The 21,523-nt window shown below is 45.2% G+C and overlaps 1 protein-coding gene across 1 annotated transcript in view; it reads right to left on the reverse strand.

The window, feature by feature from the left end:
* The window catches only part of LOC142767308 (uncharacterized), a 65,168-nt gene that overhangs the window by 24,376 nt on the left and 19,269 nt on the right, over positions 1–21,523 (reverse strand). The window contains exon 2 of the mRNA XM_075868763.1: positions 16,491–16,853. Coding sequence (XP_075724878.1) covers positions 16,491–16,853 — 363 coding nt within the window. The remainder of the gene's footprint in view (positions 1–16,490; positions 16,854–21,523) is intronic.

The raw sequence follows: 21,523 nt of genomic DNA on the forward strand, positions 1-21,523 counted from the left end.
GTCTATGGGATGTTTCACATCCGCCCTATTAAAAAGAGGCTAGTCGCAGGCGATTTTCGGTACATGAACTTTTTGCCTGCGTCATCAACAGTGCATGTCGCGATGAGTGGTCATGGTGGAACTAACTAACTAACTAACTAACTAACTAACTAACTAACTAACTAACTAACTAACTAACTAACTAACTAACTAACTAACTAACTAACTAACTAACTAACTAACTAACTAACTAACAGACTAACTAACTAACTAACTAACTAACTAACTAACTAATTAACCAACTGATTAACCAACTAAAATAACTAATTAACCGACGTGAGCTAACTAATTAACCAACTAATTATCAAACTAATTGACCAACTTAGTAACCAACTAATTGGTTAACTAAGTAACCAACTAATTGGCCAACTAAGTAACCAACTAATTGGCCAACTAAGTAACCAACTAATTAACTAACGAATTAACTAACGAACTGACTAACTAACTAACGATTTAACTAAATGAAATAACTAACCAACGAATTAACTAAGACTAACTAACTAACTAATGAACGAGCTAAAACTAACTAACTAAAACTAACTAACTAACTGACCTAAGTACGGCAGATTGCGCAACTTGTTGCATTATAATGTCGTAATGCCATAGCACAGCTCACTTTGATCACGAGGAAAAGAGGCAACAGCAAAGAAGGAATATGCAGGCAACAAGATGAGCGCTGATGTTGCCTGTATTTTCCTTTATCGCAGTTTCCTAATTTCTTTATGGTCAGACTGAGCTGTGCTATAGCATTAAAATATTACAGCTAATCTAAACTAAACCGAACTAAAAGCTATCCGACTTAGCTTCTGCAGGTATACTTGCTCCCTCAAGTTCTCGACATCAAGCAAGCGATAAAACGGATAAGCCGATTTACATTATAACTGCACCAGAAGCTATCACAATAACTTCTAGTATCGGAAAGCTCCAGTTAACAGAATTATATTCACTCAAAAAGGGCCGCAAGTACGATCGAAACTGCACGGACGGAACGTGCCAAAATAAAGCGTGTTGACATCGAAGCACGTGAGGTGACGCGAGACTGTATAAGCGTCATATATGGGCAAGCGATCTCCTTCAACGAACGCACTGGCCGAGGCGGACGGCAATGCGGCCGACGGGTGGCAGCGCGCAGAGCGGCCGCGTTATGAGGTGTTCCTTCGGGCTCGAACTTTACTCAAGTAGACTCGTGGAAATGTTTGCGTTCCCATGGCCCTTGACATCCCCGCAGGGCTGGCTGGCGGGATGCGCGCGCGCAGGGTCGTCCTGTATTCATGAGGTTCCCCCTCCATCTCAGCGAAGTATATGCGTTCATGCCTCGGGCTTTTTTTAGTCTATAAGCTCCGTACGACCCGGTTGCATCGCATGCCGGGCGGCGCGACACCTCCCCACGAGGCTTAGCTGTCACGTGGACGCCGTAATACGCGGACGGAGACACAGAGCGTGCGGTTCTTAGCTGTAAGCGGACTATCCCGTGAGTGCAGATGCGAGCGCCCCCCACCCCCCTTCCCTGTTTAACCTCCCCACACCAATGGTGTGTGGGAGTTCATGTGTGTGCGCGCTTTTATAGATGGTCTCTTCAACTGAACTGCCCTGGACGTCGTGATTGTCGGCGCACCGCTGTAGGTCGCCGCTTTTACGTGATACGTTTCTGTTTAAACAGGTACTGCAGTCTTTTTTTACTCCCTCTATTATCTCAATGACGTCATTGGGAACCAGATGGACAAACAGATCTAGGATGAGTGAATGAAGCCGATTGAGTATAGTAGCTATAGTTGATATTCAGTTTTCCCACGTCTATTGTGGACCAGATGAAGTTGTTTATATCACTCACTCACTGCCTCAACTTTCTCCTGCATAAATATATATTTTGTATTGTCAAATCGACGTATATTTGATAAGAAAACAAACTGAGGGAATTAAACATGACAGGTGTATCGTCTTTAAAACTGGGAGTTTCCAACTTGGAGTATAACAAATCAACGATTGTGTGTGTGTGTGACAGAGAGAGAGAGAGAGAGAGAGAGAGAGAGAGAGAGAGAGAGAGAGAGAGAGAGAGAAGAGTAACATTAGCACTGTGTGCCCAAAGTAGGCGGCCTGCTTATTCCAGGCAGCCGCAGGCCTTCGCCATTTTTTTGCCGATTCAGATGAAAAAAAAAAGTGCCTTAAGACAGCGCTGCAAGAGTGAATTTAGCAACGGCATGCAGTTGCTGTATTGTCACGGGGTCGTGACGTGGCCGAAGACAGGAGACTTCGTGTTGGGATTTAACTGTTTATTTGGGCGAACCTGTGTCCGGTAAACAGAAAGTCTAATTACAGCAGCAGTCTCGCACAGATAGCAGTCTCGGACTGATAGCGGCGAACGGAGCGTCGGCCTTCGATCAACAACTGACAAGCGGCGAAGCGCGTCGGCATTTATACTCCCGCCGTCGAATGTTCTAGCGCTACCGCTGGCGGCGGCGTACGTTCCAGAACAATTTGTACCAATCGCACAGTGGGCGTGATCTTATCGAAATGATCTACTACAGTCCGGAACCCTCTCGAAAACTGCAGGCGCGGTTTGCGCTGAGAATTGTGTGGTGTTTTGGGACGATAACAAAAACTTGGGAAATAGAACGTGGCAGTATAACACTAGACTATTAGATCACTGCAGATTGTGTATGGGCAACTTGTACCCGCTTCAGTGAGCATTCACAAAGCCTATACCGATTTCGAACGCATTCCAACGTTGAAATTAAAGAAATAAAAACAAAGAAAGTTGGAACAGCTGCAGAGGCTTTTGGGAGATTTGCAAGATTTGCAACATCGTAGAAAACGTTATCTGTGTCTTTTTTTACCTGATCTCCAGTCGCATCATCATCGTTATCGTCATCGTCTTGAATACGCCCACTGTAGGACAAGAGCCTTTTCCATGTTCCGACAGTCAACTCGGTCCTGTGCTTGGTGCTGCCACTTTACATCCCCAAACGTCCTAATCTCATCTGCCCACCTAACTTTACGTCTCTCCTTCACCTGTTTGCCTTCTCTTAGAATCCAGTCTGTAATTCCCTAATGACCAGCGGTTATCTCTCCTTTGCGCTACGTGGCCTGCCCATGGCCATTACCTCCCCATTTCAACTATGATGCCCTAACACCCATTTGTTCCTCGATACACTCGATGTTGTCTTCTTGTCTCTTGAAGTTACACCTATCATTTTCTTTTACGCTGCTCGCTGCGTCATCCTCGCCTTTAGTTGAGCCCATTCCAGTCGTATACGCTCCCTTGAATCCCAAGCGTACTTGTGTGCCAACTCGGCCAAGCTTCCAAATCAACAACACTTTAGAGGCACACCAACAGCAAGAACCAGCCTTTCGAGCAGCGACACCTGACTGACAGATGCAGTGTTCAACACAGATAATCGATGATGATAGGGTCTTTGTTGGGTCAAAGGTGAGAATACCCTCTGGCGATGCAAGAGCATCAATAATGACCGTTATCATCGTTTAAAAGGAGCACTAACACATTAAAAACATGGCGGGAAAATCCGATTGAGTAAAAGGTGCGAGTGAGCTTGTGGCTCCCTCACGTGATTTGGGGGGAGTTGGCAGTTGTCCTCTCTAGCCACCCCCGACATCTATATATAGTCCACTATTTCTTCTCCACTTAACAGCGACTAGAGCGTGTCTAAGGGCGTTTCCCAAACCAAGTGCCTCAAATTTCAGCAGGGCCGAAGGCACCTCTTTACGCAAACGTATGTCATTCAGATTAGCCCTCCATATTTGACAAGAACGCGTGTGCTCGTGGCAGTGAAACGTTCGCAGTTCAGCACTCACGCCCGCCCCTATTTTTGTCGCACGCCATCTTATACCTGCCAGAGGGCACCGAATTCCCGCTTGCTTTTCAAAATGTGATTGTAGGAGCTGACGTTGGTTTTGTTCACGTGACTGCTCCATAGAATAAGTAAAACTGCGTGCCCCGAAGCAGGTTTACGGAGCAGCCAGTTCAAAGTGGTGCATCGCATCAAGCAAGGCAGGCGTGCCCTTAACGTACGTAACTGCAGGACAGTGTATACAAAGGCGTCGGTCCTGTCATGACTATATCACGCGTATAACGAAAAATCGCGACGAAAAAAAAAATGAAATCAATACGAAAAAGAAGGAGCCCCATTTGATATCTGGTCCATGTCGTTTGAATAGTCCTCGAGGAGTGGGGGACGTCATTGCGTTCAATGCGGAGCTCAAGCCGGCTGTCAGCTTTCCTATAGGAGAGAATGGTTGGGAAGACGGATGAAGAGATGCCGGTATACCTCGAAGGCAAGCCCAAAATTTTTCCCCGCACGCTTCGCATGCAGTCAACGACTTCGGGTTAGGCCGTAATATTGGGCGGTGTAGGGTAGCATAACACCTGAAAGAGCCTTGATGTTTGTTTTTGTTTAATTTTAATTTGTGGAACTTATGCAAGACCGGATTCTTGCGCTTGTTTTGTAACGTAGAAAGACCAGTTGTCGGGCATGAAATTGACAAAAAATTAAGCCAACGAAAGCGCAGGGGATGTTCTTTGTCGTTTCTTAAATGTAATTAAGGATTTTAACCTAAATAAAAAAATAACGTTGACCTAAACATTACCCTTTCCACTTAGGCCTTTTTCAATGGAGGATAGAATCATTAAATTACTCTGAACAAACCACATATACATATACTCTCCGGTGCTTTACTTGGATGAATTGTCTATGAATATCATTAGTAGTGCATAATACAGAAAAGAAGACCCTTCGGACAATTCCCTTACTATCGTGCTCTGATATAGCGAGAATTTTGTCCCAGCAGAATTGATGCCTTAGGCAGTATGCAAGAGATTACTGGTCAGCCGCCGCCATGTGCGATGATCGCGTGCTCCGCAGCGCCCTCTGGCAAAAAAGAGTGTTCCACACTCGAAGCTTGGGCTTCTCCGAGTGGCGCTGGCTAACACTCCTCCGAGCTATTGAACACAGACGAATGAGATTAACTGCCAAGGTTGGCTATTATGCTGCGCACTAAGCAGAGGGAATATATATATATATATATATATATATATATATATATATATATATATATATATATATATATATATATATATATATATATATATATATATATATCAAGATAAAGTTTGGAAAACATGTAAACAGACAAGGAATATATCATTTGGGAAACGTTGATAGAAAATCTAATGAAATGGTATTGAAAAAATGTAATTTGTTTTCATAGGCGCGTTCTCTGATATATGTAGGTAGCGCAATTCCGGTATCTGCTGATTGTGCAGGATGTGGGTCAACAATATTAAAAGCGATAGCGTCAAAGAGCCCGTTTCACCGAAATGAAGATTTAGGTGTCCATATCAGCGTCGTTAGTTGGGAGCAAACAATCAACGTCATGCGTGAGCTAAAATTAGAGGTATATGTAAATAAATAAATTATAAGAGCATTGTCGGTTCGTGGAGGAATCACCAAAGCTTTCTGCGTGTTAAGCAGGTGCTCAATAACCATGCCGATTTATTGCTTAATCTGCTACAAAAAGAAAAATGAAAGCCCTGTACCAATGTCACCTAGCGCGACGTAACCCCAGAATTGCTTTCAGTTTCCATGCGTTTTGTGGAAGAAATTCGTTAAGTGTCGTCTACGCACCTTTATTGTGTCGAAAATGTGTCATGCAGTTTTAGTTCCAGAGAGTTTTTTTTATTAACATTTCTTACATCTTTTGTAGTACTTTGTGAGCCTCATAACATGCACTCCTATTTTTCATGTTGTACTATGACGGGCGGCTGTTTCTTCAATTTGCTTACACTATATGCAGCTTATTCTGTAATCGCCTCTATCCTCGTTTTATTAAAAAAGGAAAGATTTGTCTATAAGCAAAGTTGACTGAGCTACCAATGAATTTTCATTGTGTGCGATTTACATTCATTTAAGGGAAGATAAGTGGAATGCCTGAGATATCGGGCTTAGATTGACCAAGCTTCCCTTTCATAAGGGCTCTTGCAGCTGGACGTCCGTCTTCATCAACAATGGACGAAGCAAATGAAACGGCTATATTTTCCTCTTTTATGCAACGAACTTTCACTTACGAAGCTTTCGTCAAAATGTAACTTGCAGGTGCTCAATTCGAAAAAAATTTCGTTCGCTGTTTCTGTTTTTTTTTTGCCACTGACAGAATATCATCGTTGTACAGTAATACGTCTTGAATGAGAAATATCCGTGATCTCAGCTTGAGTTCAATTGCAGTGTATGCATGTTTTTTTTTTTTTTTTGTGAACATGCAACCCGGGACTCCGATATCTGATGCATATATATAGCGAAGTTATGAAATCTGCGTGCTTGTAACGAAGATGCACGTATTTAGAAGCAAAGCTGGGTTATCAAAAATAATTATAATTAGCTGTTATTCCTTTATCAGAAGCTGGGCACATAATCACAAAAAGCTTTTATACGGTAGCACTGTGAATATTGTTATTAACGAAAGGGTGACTAATGATATCGCACTTGCACTGAAGTTTCTTGGATATATTGCGTTGTTCTCAATGTGTTATTAGTTATTACTGTTCTAATGATTGATTGTTGCGCAACAGCGTCTTCACAGCGTTGCTCACTCTTTTCGAGCAGTCGGAGTACCACGCGGAAAGCACTTGTCAAAATAAACGGGACAGACTGTTGCTTCCGCGGCAATGTTTGACAGGCGTAATTGGCTTAGAAGAAGCATATTCAGCCAGGTCTCTAAATCCGGCCCACTTCAAATTAGTCTGGTGAGCAGCGGTAGCCCAACACGGATTTCTTGCCGTATTGTCTTCTCGAACGTCACTCACGATTAGGCTTAACGCGCACCCACTCGTAGCGCAACGCGGGAAAACACTGCCGCCCGTCGGCTGCGGTGCGTGCGCGGCTTGGCTTGGATTACGTCGCAGCTCTTCTTATGTCCGGCTTACGGAGCCAAAACGGGCCGACACGCGAGAAAATCGTCTGCAAGCCTGTACGGGTCTGCGTCGTCTGCGCAAGAGCACACTGACGGCGGGTGACAGTGAGATGGGAGGAGTGAGGAGGTTGCGGCTGCGAACGCGACTCTATAATCCTAAAAACCTGCTGGGACCTCATATGCCTTTTCTATATTTGAACTTTGAGACGTTGCTTCTACCGGAGATGACGCGAAATAAGGGGCGGGGGCTGTTTTTATGGTGAATAGAAACACACCTTCTGCTTGCATTTCTTGCAGGCAGATGCGTCACATCTTATGCCGATCCAATTGCCATGCTGGTTTCAGTCGCCTGCTGACTATATATGTATGCTATACGTGACGAATTGAACAGTTTCGAACGTGATGCAGTAGCGCGAGCACGCACACACACACACACACACACACACACACACACACACACACACACACACACACACACACACACACAAAATAAAAAAAACAGTGAGAAAGAAGAATGCTTCAGACGTAAGCAAAACAGTAGAAATTAAAAAAAAAGGATTTGGGCAGCTTCGCACTAGTGGCGCCATACCTGAAGGAGCAGTTGAGCTAGTTGGCCCAGCTCTTCTTTATTCTTCTTGCTTCTACTCTGTGTTTTCTCCATCTTTTTTTTTTTTTTGTCGAAGTTTTAATATCTTTCATGCATGCATTCCTTTCTCTCTGTTTCTCGCCTTTCTTATCTTTGTCCTTCTATTTTTTCTTCTCTGTTCTGCTCTGCTTGTTTACCTTTCGCTATCCTCATCTCTAGCTATATTTTTTCTCTTTCTTTCTCTTTTAGTTTTACTCTCTCTTCTTTTTATGTATGTCGTTTTGAGTCGGTTTCTACCTCTTCCTTCCCTCTGCATTTCTTTCTTTCCTCCTTTTTCTTTCTTTCCTTCTTTCATTCTTTCTTTCTTTTTTTTTCTTTCTTTCTTTCTTTCTGTGCTCGTTCTCTCGTCCATCCTAGTTATTGCATTCCACGCCGGACAAATCAGCTCAACGGATGAGCGTGGGCCGCGCGCCTGCTCGGGAAGTGCAGCAGACGATGAAGAGGACAAAGACAGCGCCAGCCAGCAAAGTTACTGCATGCGCTAGGTGCAGCTGTGTCGTGGGGTTGCTATAGGCAACGCACAGTGACGTCATAGCAAGGCGACGCACACTAGCGGCGCAACTATAGGTATAAACGGCAACCGTGTTAAAAATTGAAGTATAGTATTCTCTGCAGAGGATAAACAAAATTCATTCCAATCAATCATTGCAAGGCACGTTGCCGGGCTAGTTGGTTGAGATTCATCATTTTCACTGGTATAGCGCACCACGACAAGGACACACACAAAGGAGAGATGCACACACACACAGTGCTCCTTTGTGTGTGTCCTTGTCGTGGTGCGCTATACCAGTGAAAATGATCAATCATTCCAATCAGCTCCTCCTCCACCTACTACTGCTCCTTCTTCTTCATCTTCTGCTTCTTATCAATAAGTATGTATGTACACACAACTTCGCTTTCTAAAATAAACCGTGGTAGCGTGGCACTATAGCACATAGGTAATCTCAGAAGTCAGTATAGTCTGCATTTTGAGGGTAATTTGTTTCTGGACTGGGATCCCTAATTGTTGTGGCGATGGTTCTGACGCAAACTCCGGAAGAGCGCTGGAGCTTGAATATTCTTAAAAGAATACTAACGAAAAAAATCAATTTTTCTTGGATTAGTAAATTACAATTTCACAATACCGATATCCCCCTGCTTGCTGTGAGAAAACATTTGGTTGGCGGGGAAACGCGCAGAAGGATAATGCAAGTAGCGACGCCTCGGTCAGGTTCCTGAGCGAGTGGTCATGACGTCATAAATATTGATGACCTATACTAGGGGCCTACGTCATCCCTGTTTGGTAAGAATAAAGTACACTGTACTCTTAGGAAGCCACGGACCAATAGTGGACGTCCTATAGACAACTTTTTGAGGTTCCGGAATGGGACATTAAACTCCGAAAATTGACGCTTTTCAGCACATTTGGTTGAAGCATTGTCGTCGTGAATACGAAAAATGCACTTTGAAATCCGCGCCATCGCACGCGAAGAATTCGGCGCGAAATTGAAGAACGGGACTTTTTCCTTGATTCTCGTTTCTGTCATTAAAGCTATTCGCAACTTTCACAGATGGTGGCGTTGCCATGCGGCGTCCGTCGTAACTGTCGTTTGGGGAACGCAGCCAGCCCTTGCCATCGTTCAGTCGGCCTCACCTTGGCGGTTCGCTGGTGCTTTATATTTTGTCGCTCGCAATTTCAACTACGGTTATTATGAATTCAGTAGTGAACTACCAAAGTCGGACAGGTATACGGTGAGTCGTAATAGCAATAATTTACGCTTTATTGTTTGCTTGCTGAGCTAGAAAAATCACAAAATAGGTTAGATGCCACTGTGCAGACGCCGTTTAGTCAAAGGCGAGGTAGAGCTTACACTAGCGCCCCCTCTAGGCCGTGAAAGTTGCAAATATGATGGTACAATGACTGACGTTACACCTTTCAAAGTAAAATTTATCGCTCTAACTCGATTAATTGTTTCACTTTAGTCCCCACTAAGGTTGCCCCGAAAAGTTTCTCGCATTAGCCCAAGCTTGATGCTATCGTTTGCTTGCCAATCATGCAAGACTCGTGAGTTCCGATTACACCCTTGCTATACCCATATCATTATGGTGCTGAGCACCGAGCTTAATTTATTAACACGTGGCCGCGTTTCGAAGAGCGCTAAGTGCCCGAATGACTGCGTAGTTACACCTTTGTATTGAAGTTCAACGTTTAAAAACACGTAATGTGTAATTTAGATTCATTATCATCATCATCGCCATCATCGTTATTATTATTAGTCTTTTTTTGGTCCCCGCAGACTAAGAGCCTTTTCCGATGATCTCCAATTTACCAGCGGTTGCCAGAAACGCTCGAACATATATTTCGCGACTGTCCAGCATATGCAAGCGAACGTCAGCAACTGATATCTTCGATTGGTCGATGTATTAGTCGACCATTAACCGATGAGGTTGTGTTAGGTCCTTGGCCTGGCGCCAGCAGCCCACATGTGGTCATACGAGCCGTCATCGCTTTCTTAGAAGCCACTGGTCTGGATGCACGTCTGTAGAGTTACCTGCAGCCTAATAAGAGCATATCATCTCTTTACCTTACCATCGTCATTCCTCACTCTTTCACTCCTCAGTCACCCTTCCCCAGTGTAGAGTAGCAGGCCAGAGCAAACTATAGCTCAGGCCGACCTCTCTACCTTTCTGTAAATAAATTCTCTCTCTCTCCAATTTACCCTGTAGTGTGTGTCCGATCTCCAGTTTACAATGTAGCAGAGTTATGGTGCTCGGCTGCCGAAGGTCGTGGGTTCGATTCCAGAAGCGGCGGTCACATTTCGGCGGAGGCGAAATGACCCGTCTACTGGTCAATGTCAGTTCACGTTGATAAAGAACACCAGATGGTAGAAATTCCCTGAGCCCCTTACTACGGCGTCTCTCATAATGACGTGAGGTTTCGTGACGTAAAACGCCACGCATTATTGGCCTATCATGTGCAAGCCGATTCCATTTCGTCCCTGCGAACTTCTGGACTTTGTCGATCCACTTACCTCTCAGCCTTCCCCGGCTTCGTTTTCTATCCGTTGGTAACCTTTTTGTTGCTCTTACTGCCTAGTATAGTTGTCTGTCTTTCGTATTACGTTGTCAGCCCAGGTTCATTTCTTTCGCTCAATCCCATTTTGTTCCCTTACGAATTCTGCCGTTATCTGATCTCTTCATGTTACTCCAATATTTTTACACTCATTTCGATTTCAGTTCTATCCTACACCTCCAAAACAACATCCCTCGCTGAACAGTGCCGGGTTGGATTAATGGATTATCTTCGTTACGTCCTTCGACACGCGCTTTAGCACGTTGCGGGCCTCTCCCACGTCGGGACGGGAGGACCAAGTCTCTGTGCTGAGTCGTGGGCCCGTCGAGCAGCCCACAACTGTTGTTTTACTTCGGAGCTGGTTGACCGATTCGAAACTATCGTTGCAAGGATGACGAAAACTGCATCACCCCCCCAAATGAAAGGTAAGCAGCAGAAACCGTATATACCTAAAGAATACACGAGCACATTTAAGATCATAAATATGTAATAAAGAATAGAGACGATAGCAGTATGCTTCAGGGGACCGGGTGTATACGCTGTGGTGTGCTGCATAGTACATGCTGTCGTCGTCACTTGCCGCAACGCTTCATTGAGTGTGCGTGCGTGCCAAGGAGAAGTCTCCTTCCCATTATTTTTCGAACACCTTGACATAATCACTTATTATCATCAGCGAAAGAACAACAAGCAGTTCGCTTGTCGTTGCGTACAGACAAAAACATGTATAAGAAGAGAGAAAGAAATATTTGAATGAAGAGCTGGTAGTGTTTGGCTTTTCTCCTAACGTGCATGCTATTCTAGGTGCTGGGTGATGATTATGATACATTGATAAACGCATATCACTTACAGTACGTCACACGCATAGACTACACTATTTATAAAGCTTTATTCAGGCTTGTGGCCCGCAAGAAAGTCACTGGTGCTCTTGTGGCTTGTAAATCTAGCGGAGCTGCTTTTACATGGGCCCAGAATATGTGTCAGCTCCAAGCTCGAGTGTCGTTGGAGATTCAAGGCCGCCTTCGGAGACTGTCCCTCCGGTGCGCATAGTGTGCATTCACAGGGGAGGTGAATGATATCTTTAGGACGTTACATTTGGCACACACTGGTGGGTCCGGACATCCAATTTAGTTCGTAAAGTAATTTGCATGTGTGACGTCGTACAAAAGTAAAAAAAGAGAGGAAGTAAACGCAAAATGGAAAAAGAGAGAGAGAGAAATTATAAGAAGAAAAATCTAAAGAAGAAGTAAACAGAATCAAAGAGAGTAAAAGAGATTGAAAAAGGAAGCATATACGGAGAAAAAGAAAGAAAGCGAGAAGGAAAAAAAAAGAAAACCGAAGAGAAACAAAGCAGGCTTCGTGCTTCCAGCAACCATCAGAATATTTTAAAACTCTAGCTATAATTTAGTGGGACCGATTCTGTAATAAAAGAGTTAATCGGGGAGAAAACGAAAGTGATTTTGAGCAAGCACTTAACGTAAAGTAAGTAAGTAGTCTTATCTTACATGCAAATGGCTGCACGTGACAATTAATGGCTAATTTCAGGTATCTAATGGCCAACGTGAGCAGGTTCTGTGACTCGCACTAGTACAACCAAACTTTCTATCGAAGTAAAAAAAAAGCTTATTGTGTCACTGATTGCTAAACTTCCTTAAAGAATTTTACGCAAACATTTAAATATATTTGGTGCCCTGCCACGTTCAGCTATGGTGGTTGTAGTAAATATAGAAAAATTTTAGTAAGGAAACCCGCGACTGTGTTGATTTCTATCATAAATGTCACTCAGAGAACTGTTGCTTCACATTATATTCTTGCAGTTGCATCGAGTCAGAGAAAGAAGCCGATAAGGAAGAGACGCTAACTGCAGAAGCATTGATGTTTCACGCCTTTATGCTGGGAGAAGGGCAGAGCGATAAAAAAATAAAAGGCAATAAAAACAATATTTTTTATGTCGTGTAAAATCCGGAAAGACTGCAATATTATCGCAGCTTCATTCTTTGGTATGTGTTTGCTTAGCAACATATCTGTTTGGTAAAAACACCTGTGAGCCTTTATAGCTGAGGTTTTTATGCTCGTTTATTTCTTTTTAGCAAAAGTTTTACAATTATTCGTAACTTCACAATTTCATTCACTCGACCCGAGCAGTCTTTCGATGTCGTGACGATCCTTTCGAGACCAAATACATCACTTGCCGCACACCCACCTTTGCTAAATCATTTATTTCCAAAGCCATTATTATACCGACTGCTTGCCTTCATCAATTTCAACTGATGTTAACTCGTCGAAAGCTAGTTCTCTTGTGATAAAAAAATAGGGTGACTTGTAGTCTTTCTATATAGATAGAGCCTTTCTGTTCTTCGTAATGTATTTGATCTTTATTTTCCAGTTTTGTTTATCACGGCAAATATGTGTGTTAGTCTGTTTCTTTGAGTACAAACTAAGAGTGGGCTCTGTGCTGGTGCGTGAACGATTACATCGTCAAGGCCGTCTGGACAGCCCGTAGTGCGCAGCTTGTGGCTCTTGCGAAACACCTGAGCATCTCGTTGTGCACTGTCCCACATTTTCTACGCAGCGGTCTTTACTGATTAAGGATTATAAATTCCTAGGACTTAAGTGCGCGACTCTGGACGACTACCTCTTTCCGAGTGGCTATAGTGCTTCCCGACGCGACCAGGGCCACCGAGCTCTTCTTACATTTATAAACCAAACGGACCTGGCCACCCGTTTATAAACGGTCTTTTTTATTTTTTATTATTTTTATTTACGTTTTTTTACTCTTTTTTGTCGAAGTCTTCGTCATTTTTTCTCTTCCCCATCTTCTTTCCTCTTTCTCCCACCCAATCTTTGTTTCCTCTGTTTCTTCCCTCCTCCCGAAAGACTGAGCAGCCGTTGTGCCCCTCCAGGTGGCAGTTGCCAGCTTGCTCTCTCTCTCTCTTTCCTCTGTATTTTTGTGTATCTGTGTATGCAAATCAAATAATAATAATTATTATAATGAGTGTCGTGGTTCTGCCAATTCTTGATGCCTTTGCCTTTTCAATTGCAGAGCTTATCCATGATAACGTGCAAACATTCAAAGTCTGCGGTTTAAGTTTGTATTGAATAAAAGATCACTTCATCAGACATTAAGCACGAAAGCATCAATATTTACAACTATTCGTGCATATTATACGTGCTATTGCTGCTAGTGGATTCTTCGTGTTTCAGTTTAGCAGGCATATATTTTATATTTGAGCATATTTTTTTCGCTATCTTGTAGTTATAGCTATAATTAATCAAGCATGCTTCTTTTCAGACTCGCTTGTTGCACCAGTTTAGATTAATTATTTTCAAAATAAACTGTGCTGCGTTCAGTTCTGTTTTTAGAAAATTTTTTTTCAAGAAAAAAAGTTGCGCGATACTGAGAGCTTTCGTTGGTTATTTGCGTTTGCCTCTTTTCGTACATCTCCATAGCAATGGAGTCAAGTTTTTCACAAGTTGGATACATTTATTACACATTTTCCGCGAGCATTACAAGTGGCAAGCTTGCTGAGCCTATTCACATCCCCATCGGGACGTTTTGCGTGGTGTCAAAACTACTTCTGTTAGTTAATATTTTAAGGTCTTCTAAATTCAATGCAAAAACACTTGTAAAGAAATTTTCAGATTTCAGAAGTAAATAATAGAAGGGATACCAAAAATTAGGTGGGCACATGAGATTAAAACATTTGCAGGTAATTGATTGATATGTGGGCTTTAACATCCCAAAACCACCATATGATTGAGAGATGCCGTATATAGTGGAGGGCCCCGGAAATTTCGACCACCTGGGGTTCTTAAACGTGCACCCAAATCTGAGCACATGGGCCTACAACATTTCCGCCTCCATCAAAAATGCAGCCGCCGCAGCCGTGATTCGAACCCGCGACCTGCGGGTCAGCAGCCGAGTACCTTAGCCACTAGACCACTGCGGCGGGGCACGTTTGCAAGTATGACGTGGCAGCAGAAAGAACAGAACCGGGTTGATTGGTGAAACATGGGAAAGGTCTTTGCCCTACAGTGGTGGGCGTAGTGAACGCTGCTAGTGGCGATGAATACGTATTTTGCAATAAATGCAAGCTTAAATATAGACTATATGTGCTTCAATATCTCTCTGCAGGTATTTGACGGTGAAACTATATAGGGGCGGCCAGTATGAGACCTAATATATGGTTGAGAGCTGGGCTAGTTGGTGAGATATCATTTTACCATATATGGTGTAGTAGCGGAAATACGACGGGACACAAGAACAAGAAGAAACACGACACTCGCAACTAATTTTATTTCAGAAGCAGTGCTTCGTATATGTATATATATATAATCCAAACCCTTAGCGACACAGAAAAAAAACTACAAACACCGAATCATTGGCAAAAACCATTTGCGCAGATTCAAGTGATAATGCATGGCAGATGAACTTAGACACCTTTAGATGATATAGCAAATGATAGCGCTGGGTATCATTGAGAATATTGGCGTGGATTTACATGTGCCTCAAACAGAATTGAATAAAAAAGGAAAAATACCCATTCAAATACGAATTTTAAGTGATATATAGTATAAGGCAGTTATACTATCTTATACTAAAAAGGGACTGAGCATAAGTGCCTTATACTATCGCTTGAAGTTCGTGTTTGCATAGACATTCTTTCCTTTTTTTATTCAATTTTGTTTGAGGCACATATAGATCCACGCCAATATTCTTAATGATACCCAGCGCTGCATTTGTTATATCATCTAAATATGTCTCAGTTTATCTATTGTGCCCTATTACTTGAATGTGTGCAAATGGTTTTTTGGCAATGATTCGGTGTTTGTAGTTTGTTTCTGTGTCGCTAGGAATTGGGGTTACATATATGAAGTGCTGCTTCTGAAATAAAATTAGTTGCGAATGTCGTATTTCTGCTAGTCCTTGTGTCCCGTCGTATTTGCGCTATTAAAAACCATATGGTAAAATGAGATCCATTAAGCTGCCATGCAGTTTCCCTCAATGACAGGTGTAACACGTTGTGTCGTTCCATTCTCTTGTTTAGCATTGCAGTTGAACCTATAGTTGCGATGCTCGGTTGCTGAGCTGAAAGTCCTGGGTTCGATTCCGTCCGTGGTGTTCGCATTCAGACGGAAACTAAATGCTAGAAGCCAGCATACTATGTCACGTTGGTGCATGCTAAAGAACACAAGATGTGCGAAATGAAATTAACTCTATTATTGTACATACAGCATGCCTCGTAAAGATAACGGAGTTTCGGCACGTGAAGTCCAACATGTTATTGTTAAGCATTCTTTTTAATTCTTGCATTTCGATTGCTCTATGTCATCTTAATTTCGCATCCTTCATTTCACAAAGACCAGCGGAATTTTTTTCGCTATGCTTTATTACATTACACGAAGTAGTGACATAAGCGTTGCAAGCACAATGCACAGCGTATAGCAGCATTCATGGTTTGTGCGGAGTGAATGACAGCTGTGGGTATTTCGCTATGGTTTAGGTTGTTTGAATAATTATTGTAATAATTGATTTATTGCACAGGCAAAATTTAATTTGTATTCATTTACTCTTCATGGCCAAAAATAGGGAAGAAGCTATTCTAAAATATTTTTCGGTGTCGGTCACTAAGCATATAGGGGTGAAGATTCGCATTTTTTTTCTTCGTAACCTTGAAACAGCACCCCAATTATTGCAGTGATGCGAAACGATACGCGCATCATCAGATAACAGCATCTCAGTAACATATTCTTGCGCATTGACCCCGAAACTTGATTAGCTTGTTGGACAAAATGGAAAAAACCATTACACGTGTTGCGAAACGGGTGCCTCACCATTGCTTGCCGTGTCGGATCCGCTGTCCGTGCCTGTGGGCGAAGCGCAGCGTGTCCCGGCATGGTACCCCACCGGCACCCTTCGCCGCTCCTCGGAGCACGTCGACGACCTGTCAAGTCCCAGGATCGCGTCGATCGAGTAGGCGTGCACGAGTCGACGGTCGACACTCTTGGTCGAAGGCGCCGGCTCCTTGATGTCACCACAACCACCGGCCTCACGTGCGGTCGCAGTCACCTCGTGCAGCATGACGATGCCGTAGCCGTCGTCACAGAACGGTGTGGCCAATGAGGGAGAAATGGCGACAGCAGCAGCCGAAGCAGCCGCGACTCCTACTCCGAAGTCCTCTCGCTGCTCTCGTGCCGCTTGAACGACGTTAAGAAGAAAAAAGTAAAAGCTAGAAACTTACTCGCGTAATGCCGAAGGCCGCGGTCGTCGATTTTTGACGCCGTTCACAAAGTCGTGCCAAGCTGGGCCGAGCGATTTTGCTCGCCACCACCGCTGCCACCGCGGGACCCTCCTCCCTTATCGCCTCCCGTATTGGGGAGAGAGGGAAGCCAGCGCAGCCTTGGAGCGAACTTGGAGCGAAGGGTCCCCCGAGAATCCGAAAAAAAAACGACAAATAAGGCGCGAGAATCTCGAAACAGCAAAGTGCCCGCTCCGAGGTAGCGCGCTCTCTCATTGGTTCCACGTAATTGCCCAATCGGCGGCGTCCTGTGACGCGCCGGCCTCGCCACTCGGCGGGCAAGGGGCTCGTGACGTCACAGAGCGTCGTGGATCGGGGGACGCCGGGGCTCCCGCGGCGCCATGCAGCGCCGTCGAGGTGCTTCCTTTCCTTGCCTCTTTTTGCTTTCCCGGCTTTCCCTTTGATCGTGGCGGTCTGCTCTGGTCGCCTCGGCGCTGGCGCGCGCGATCGAGTCAGGGGCGCGAGTGTGCGTGCGTGCGTTTGTACCAGATGCCCAGGGTGCGGCCCCCACTGCGCGACCGTGTTTAGTCTTTCCCGTTTCTCTTTGGTGTTTACTTTCATCTTTTCTTGTACTCCTTCGGTTGTTTCGTTTTTACGGTACCATTGTAGTTTCATCTGCACGCTGAATAGATTTAACATTTCTCTTTTACTGCGAACCATTTTTTTTCTCTCCTTTGCTTGCGCGAGTGGAGACGGAGCAGTTGTGTGCAGCGCAGCGTCCGATTCTCCCTCTATCATTGCCGTTACCTGCGTTGTTTAGGCGGCGTTTGATTCGAAGCGCTTCGTCGTCTTCTCAAGTGGAAAGAAGAGTTTCGGCCCTGCGAAGCGGGGCTAAATCGGAGCAAGATTATCTCTGTCTGCTTACCCTCAGCCCGCCTCCGAGCTTCTCATCTCCCTCTCTCCTCTTTTCCCGCTTGTTTTGTTCTTGTTCGGCACTCCTCCCAAATTGTCGCTTTCGGACACCTTCTTTCTCTACATCTCCCCCTCCTATCCACCGCTGCCATAGTTTCTTCCCACTCCAGGTGTCTCCTTTGTCTTTATCGCTGTTCCGGGGCGCCTGTGCAGAACGCTGTGAATGGTGCAGTCTTTACAGCCTCTCCCCCTGTCCCGCTGTTACCCATCTCAGAGCGAAAGCTTCCTCGCTTTGCGCAAATGATGCCCTACTTTTATTTCCTTTTCTTTCTATGCTTTGGCCCATGACGGAAATGTAGGATAGAGATAATGCCGTGAAAAACGATAGAAAGATTCGCGTTCGCTCTATTCTTCTTCATATAGACGCTATATAGCTCATACGACGATTCCTGTTTCTGCCTTCTTTTCCTCTTTTTTTCTTTGTCTCTTTATTTTGTTCTTTACTCTTCGCCGTAGCTTGCTTTCTAGGCTCGCGCAGTGGCTGCGGCGAAAACGGGCAGCTTGTTGGCCGGGAAGGGCGACCACACGCACCTCGAAAAGCGTTATCAATTAAACGGTAGCCTCCCGCCACGACAATATTAATAAGAGCCGCAGGTGCGTAACGTGGTGGAAGGGAGCCTGCGAACGCGCGAGTGCGCCCCCCGCTGTAGTGTTGTACGTGTGCCGCGCCGGTACAAACAACGCTGTATACTCTCTCGTGTCCTCGCTGCGCTGCAATCTCCTTAATTAGAGTGGAGGCGCGTAAAGTCTATTTTGTAACGCACGTCACCCGGCTGGGTTGTCACAAAGAAGAAATAAGATAATCTTTTTTTTTTTTGCGGTAGGGAAGAGGAGATGAGAGAGTATACCTTTGGGGATCAGTTTTCCTGCTTAGGTTGTCTTTAATTATTGAAGTGCATGGAGGCTTCATATTAGGTGGTTTGATATACACGAAAACGTTTTAAAATTGTGTCCGAACCGCGTTGTGCGGAAATGCTGGCAGTATTTAAATTGCTGAGATAGGCTATTGTGTTCTTCACGTCGCACAGGCTAAACGTAGGTATACAGTACTCACGGATTGAAATATAGGACACATCTGCAACGTGCTCGGGGAACCAAGGTGTTGCATTGTGGTATTGAACGAGGGGGATACCATTTGCGGAGCAGGATTGCTGCTTCCGGTCGCCAATGAGCCGCCGCAGACGGGATTCGATCCCGCGACCTGCGGGTCAGCAGCCACTAGACCACCGCGGCGGGGCAACTGTGCGCGCTTTCCGTGCTCACTTTGATAAGCTACTGTCACGGCGAACTTCACGCTCGCTTTTTCCACGCACAAAGCTCGCCGCATGCAGGTATATATAAATGGACCACAGACGTTGAACTTACAGAGAGCCAAAGGCAAAGACAGCAAACGAAAAATAAAAAAGAGAAAGATAGCAAATCAATCCTCACGCGAGTCTGGCGCCACCGACATCGCAAATGTCGTAATCTCTCGCACTAACGGTGTAATAAAATAAATTACGGAGGGTTCGTAAGCCTGTACGCACGTCCACCTCGACATGTGCACCCTTCACGGAGGAGCACTGCTTTCTGTGACAAGTTCAAACAACGAGCTGCCGGTCTAATTAGCAAATTGCGGCCAGCAAGCAAGGGCGCATGCAGAGACAGCCGTAAAAACATGTAAAGAAAGGAAAAATACTGTCCCCCGTACCTCACCCCCCTCGCTGTTTCGGAAAATTCTTGCGTATGGGTCCCACAGGCCACGTGTTGTCCGGCGCTTTATCTCTGCAAGGGTCCCGCAGGTAATTTCTCTCCCCCTATCCGCCCCTGCACGCGAACTTTTAATCCCGACTTCTGGTAACCTCCTTTTTCAGGCTACGAGCACCAACGCATAGTATATACACACGCCAAGTGCTGCAGCAGTGTACTTTCGTGAGCCCTTTCCTGCGGGCGTGCGTGTAGGTTTATCTGCAATAAAGGCGGTCGGTCACTTCCTCGCGTGACCCTTCATCCCTCCCCCGGCAGGTGGCTCTGATGTTATTAGCGGCGTCCGGGTTTATAGAGCTGCTCGCATGCGTGTCTCGGCCCTCGATCGGCACGATCGCATTCACGCACGATACGAACAAACACACACGAGCTTGACCCCTGTATTCTGGAACGACCCTTCACTCAATGCTCCTTCATCGCTTGAGAAAGCCGTTGCGAGCGCCATCTCTAGACAGGGAAAGTCACTGCATATCAGTGATAATTTGCTGCTATTCTTGAGTAGCGCATCGTCATTTTCAGCCGAGCAGCGGCGCAGTGCGCAACTTTGTCAAGTGAAGGGTGAAAGTCGAGTCGAGTAGCGTTTGTAAATACGGGGGTGAAACTTTAGCAACGCGTGACTGCCTGCCAGCATGCAGTCGCGGTAGCAAACGCAGTAGTAAACCTTTTGGGTGCAGTGTATCCCCTTTCGCAAAATTTGGGCCGGGCCTTCAGTATTTATACATTAACCTTGTCGAAGCAAACTTAACGGAGTAATTAATTCACGAAAGATATTGCGGTGTAGAATATTTTTTTTTTTTGAATTTGTGCGACATCTGCCACCAATGTCTCATGGGTGTCGTCGAGATTTTGTTTTCGAGGTTCAAAGCCATGTTGACGTTCCTAGTGGGGAAGGGGAAGAGCGCTGGCACGGCTTGCGTGTGAGGCAAGTGCTGGGGTGTGGGAACGGGGGGTGGAGGGAAAGGCAAGTGCCCTTTCTGCGACCCCTGCTGACGCCCATATCTCGTCAAGCATTGATGCATCGCACAATCGCACAGTTTTCAACACAGGCGTTGGCGTGCCAACCCGACCCTTTATAGATTGTTCGCCGCTATCGCTAAACTCGTGCCAGGGCGCATATATGCACGGGTATACTATTGCATCTGCTAACCCGCGCCAAGGACTCCACTGGACCCGCGTAACCCATACCGGGAGTGTTTCATGCGATATACTTAGCACAAACACTGCAGCGGCAACTCTTCATCGGTACAGAGCTCTTCATAAACGTTTCCCGCATATGGCCGATTGGAACCACTATGAGCTTATACGGTGCGAAAGTGATCAGATCAGCTCCGTTTAAACTACAGGCACCACGAGAACCCGCGCAAGCAAGAGAGCACGCTTGACGTCACAGGTGCTCAAGCGGGCGTCAGCGCGCGTTGAGAGATATCTGGACGCGCGAGCCTTTTCGCGCAGTGACGCGGCTCCATTAGGACTAATTGAAGCACGCCTCGAACGCGTATATACGCTCACGCCGCTGTCCCAACCAACAAGGCTTTATCGCCTGTACGGACGAGTATTAAACCGCGTATAGGTTATCGTCTCTCTGCTCCCTTGAGCTTCCACTTGCCGTGTACGCGCAACATCGAGGCGCGGGTGCGTGGGTCACGTTTATTGAATCTGAGCCTCCGTGGTTGCTGTAGAATCACTATGGGGACATTATACGACGCCAAACTAACCCATCCTTTTTTTCCTGTATGCGTTGTTAGTGAACTTCAGTGGCAGTGAGTGCAACCAATGCACTCTCGGGAGAACTGAAGTTAATGAGCGAAATGGCCGGGGTAATCGAGGCGTAGTATGGTTCCTAGTGAAGCTAACGACCTAAATGATAGTGTGGAATAAAAAAAAAACAAAGTCAAACACGTCTGATTTTAA

This window comes from Rhipicephalus microplus, chromosome 1, assembly GCF_043290135.1.
Source record: "Rhipicephalus microplus isolate Deutch F79 chromosome 1, USDA_Rmic, whole genome shotgun sequence".
Taxonomy (NCBI): Eukaryota; Metazoa; Arthropoda; class Arachnida; order Ixodida; family Ixodidae; genus Rhipicephalus; species Rhipicephalus microplus.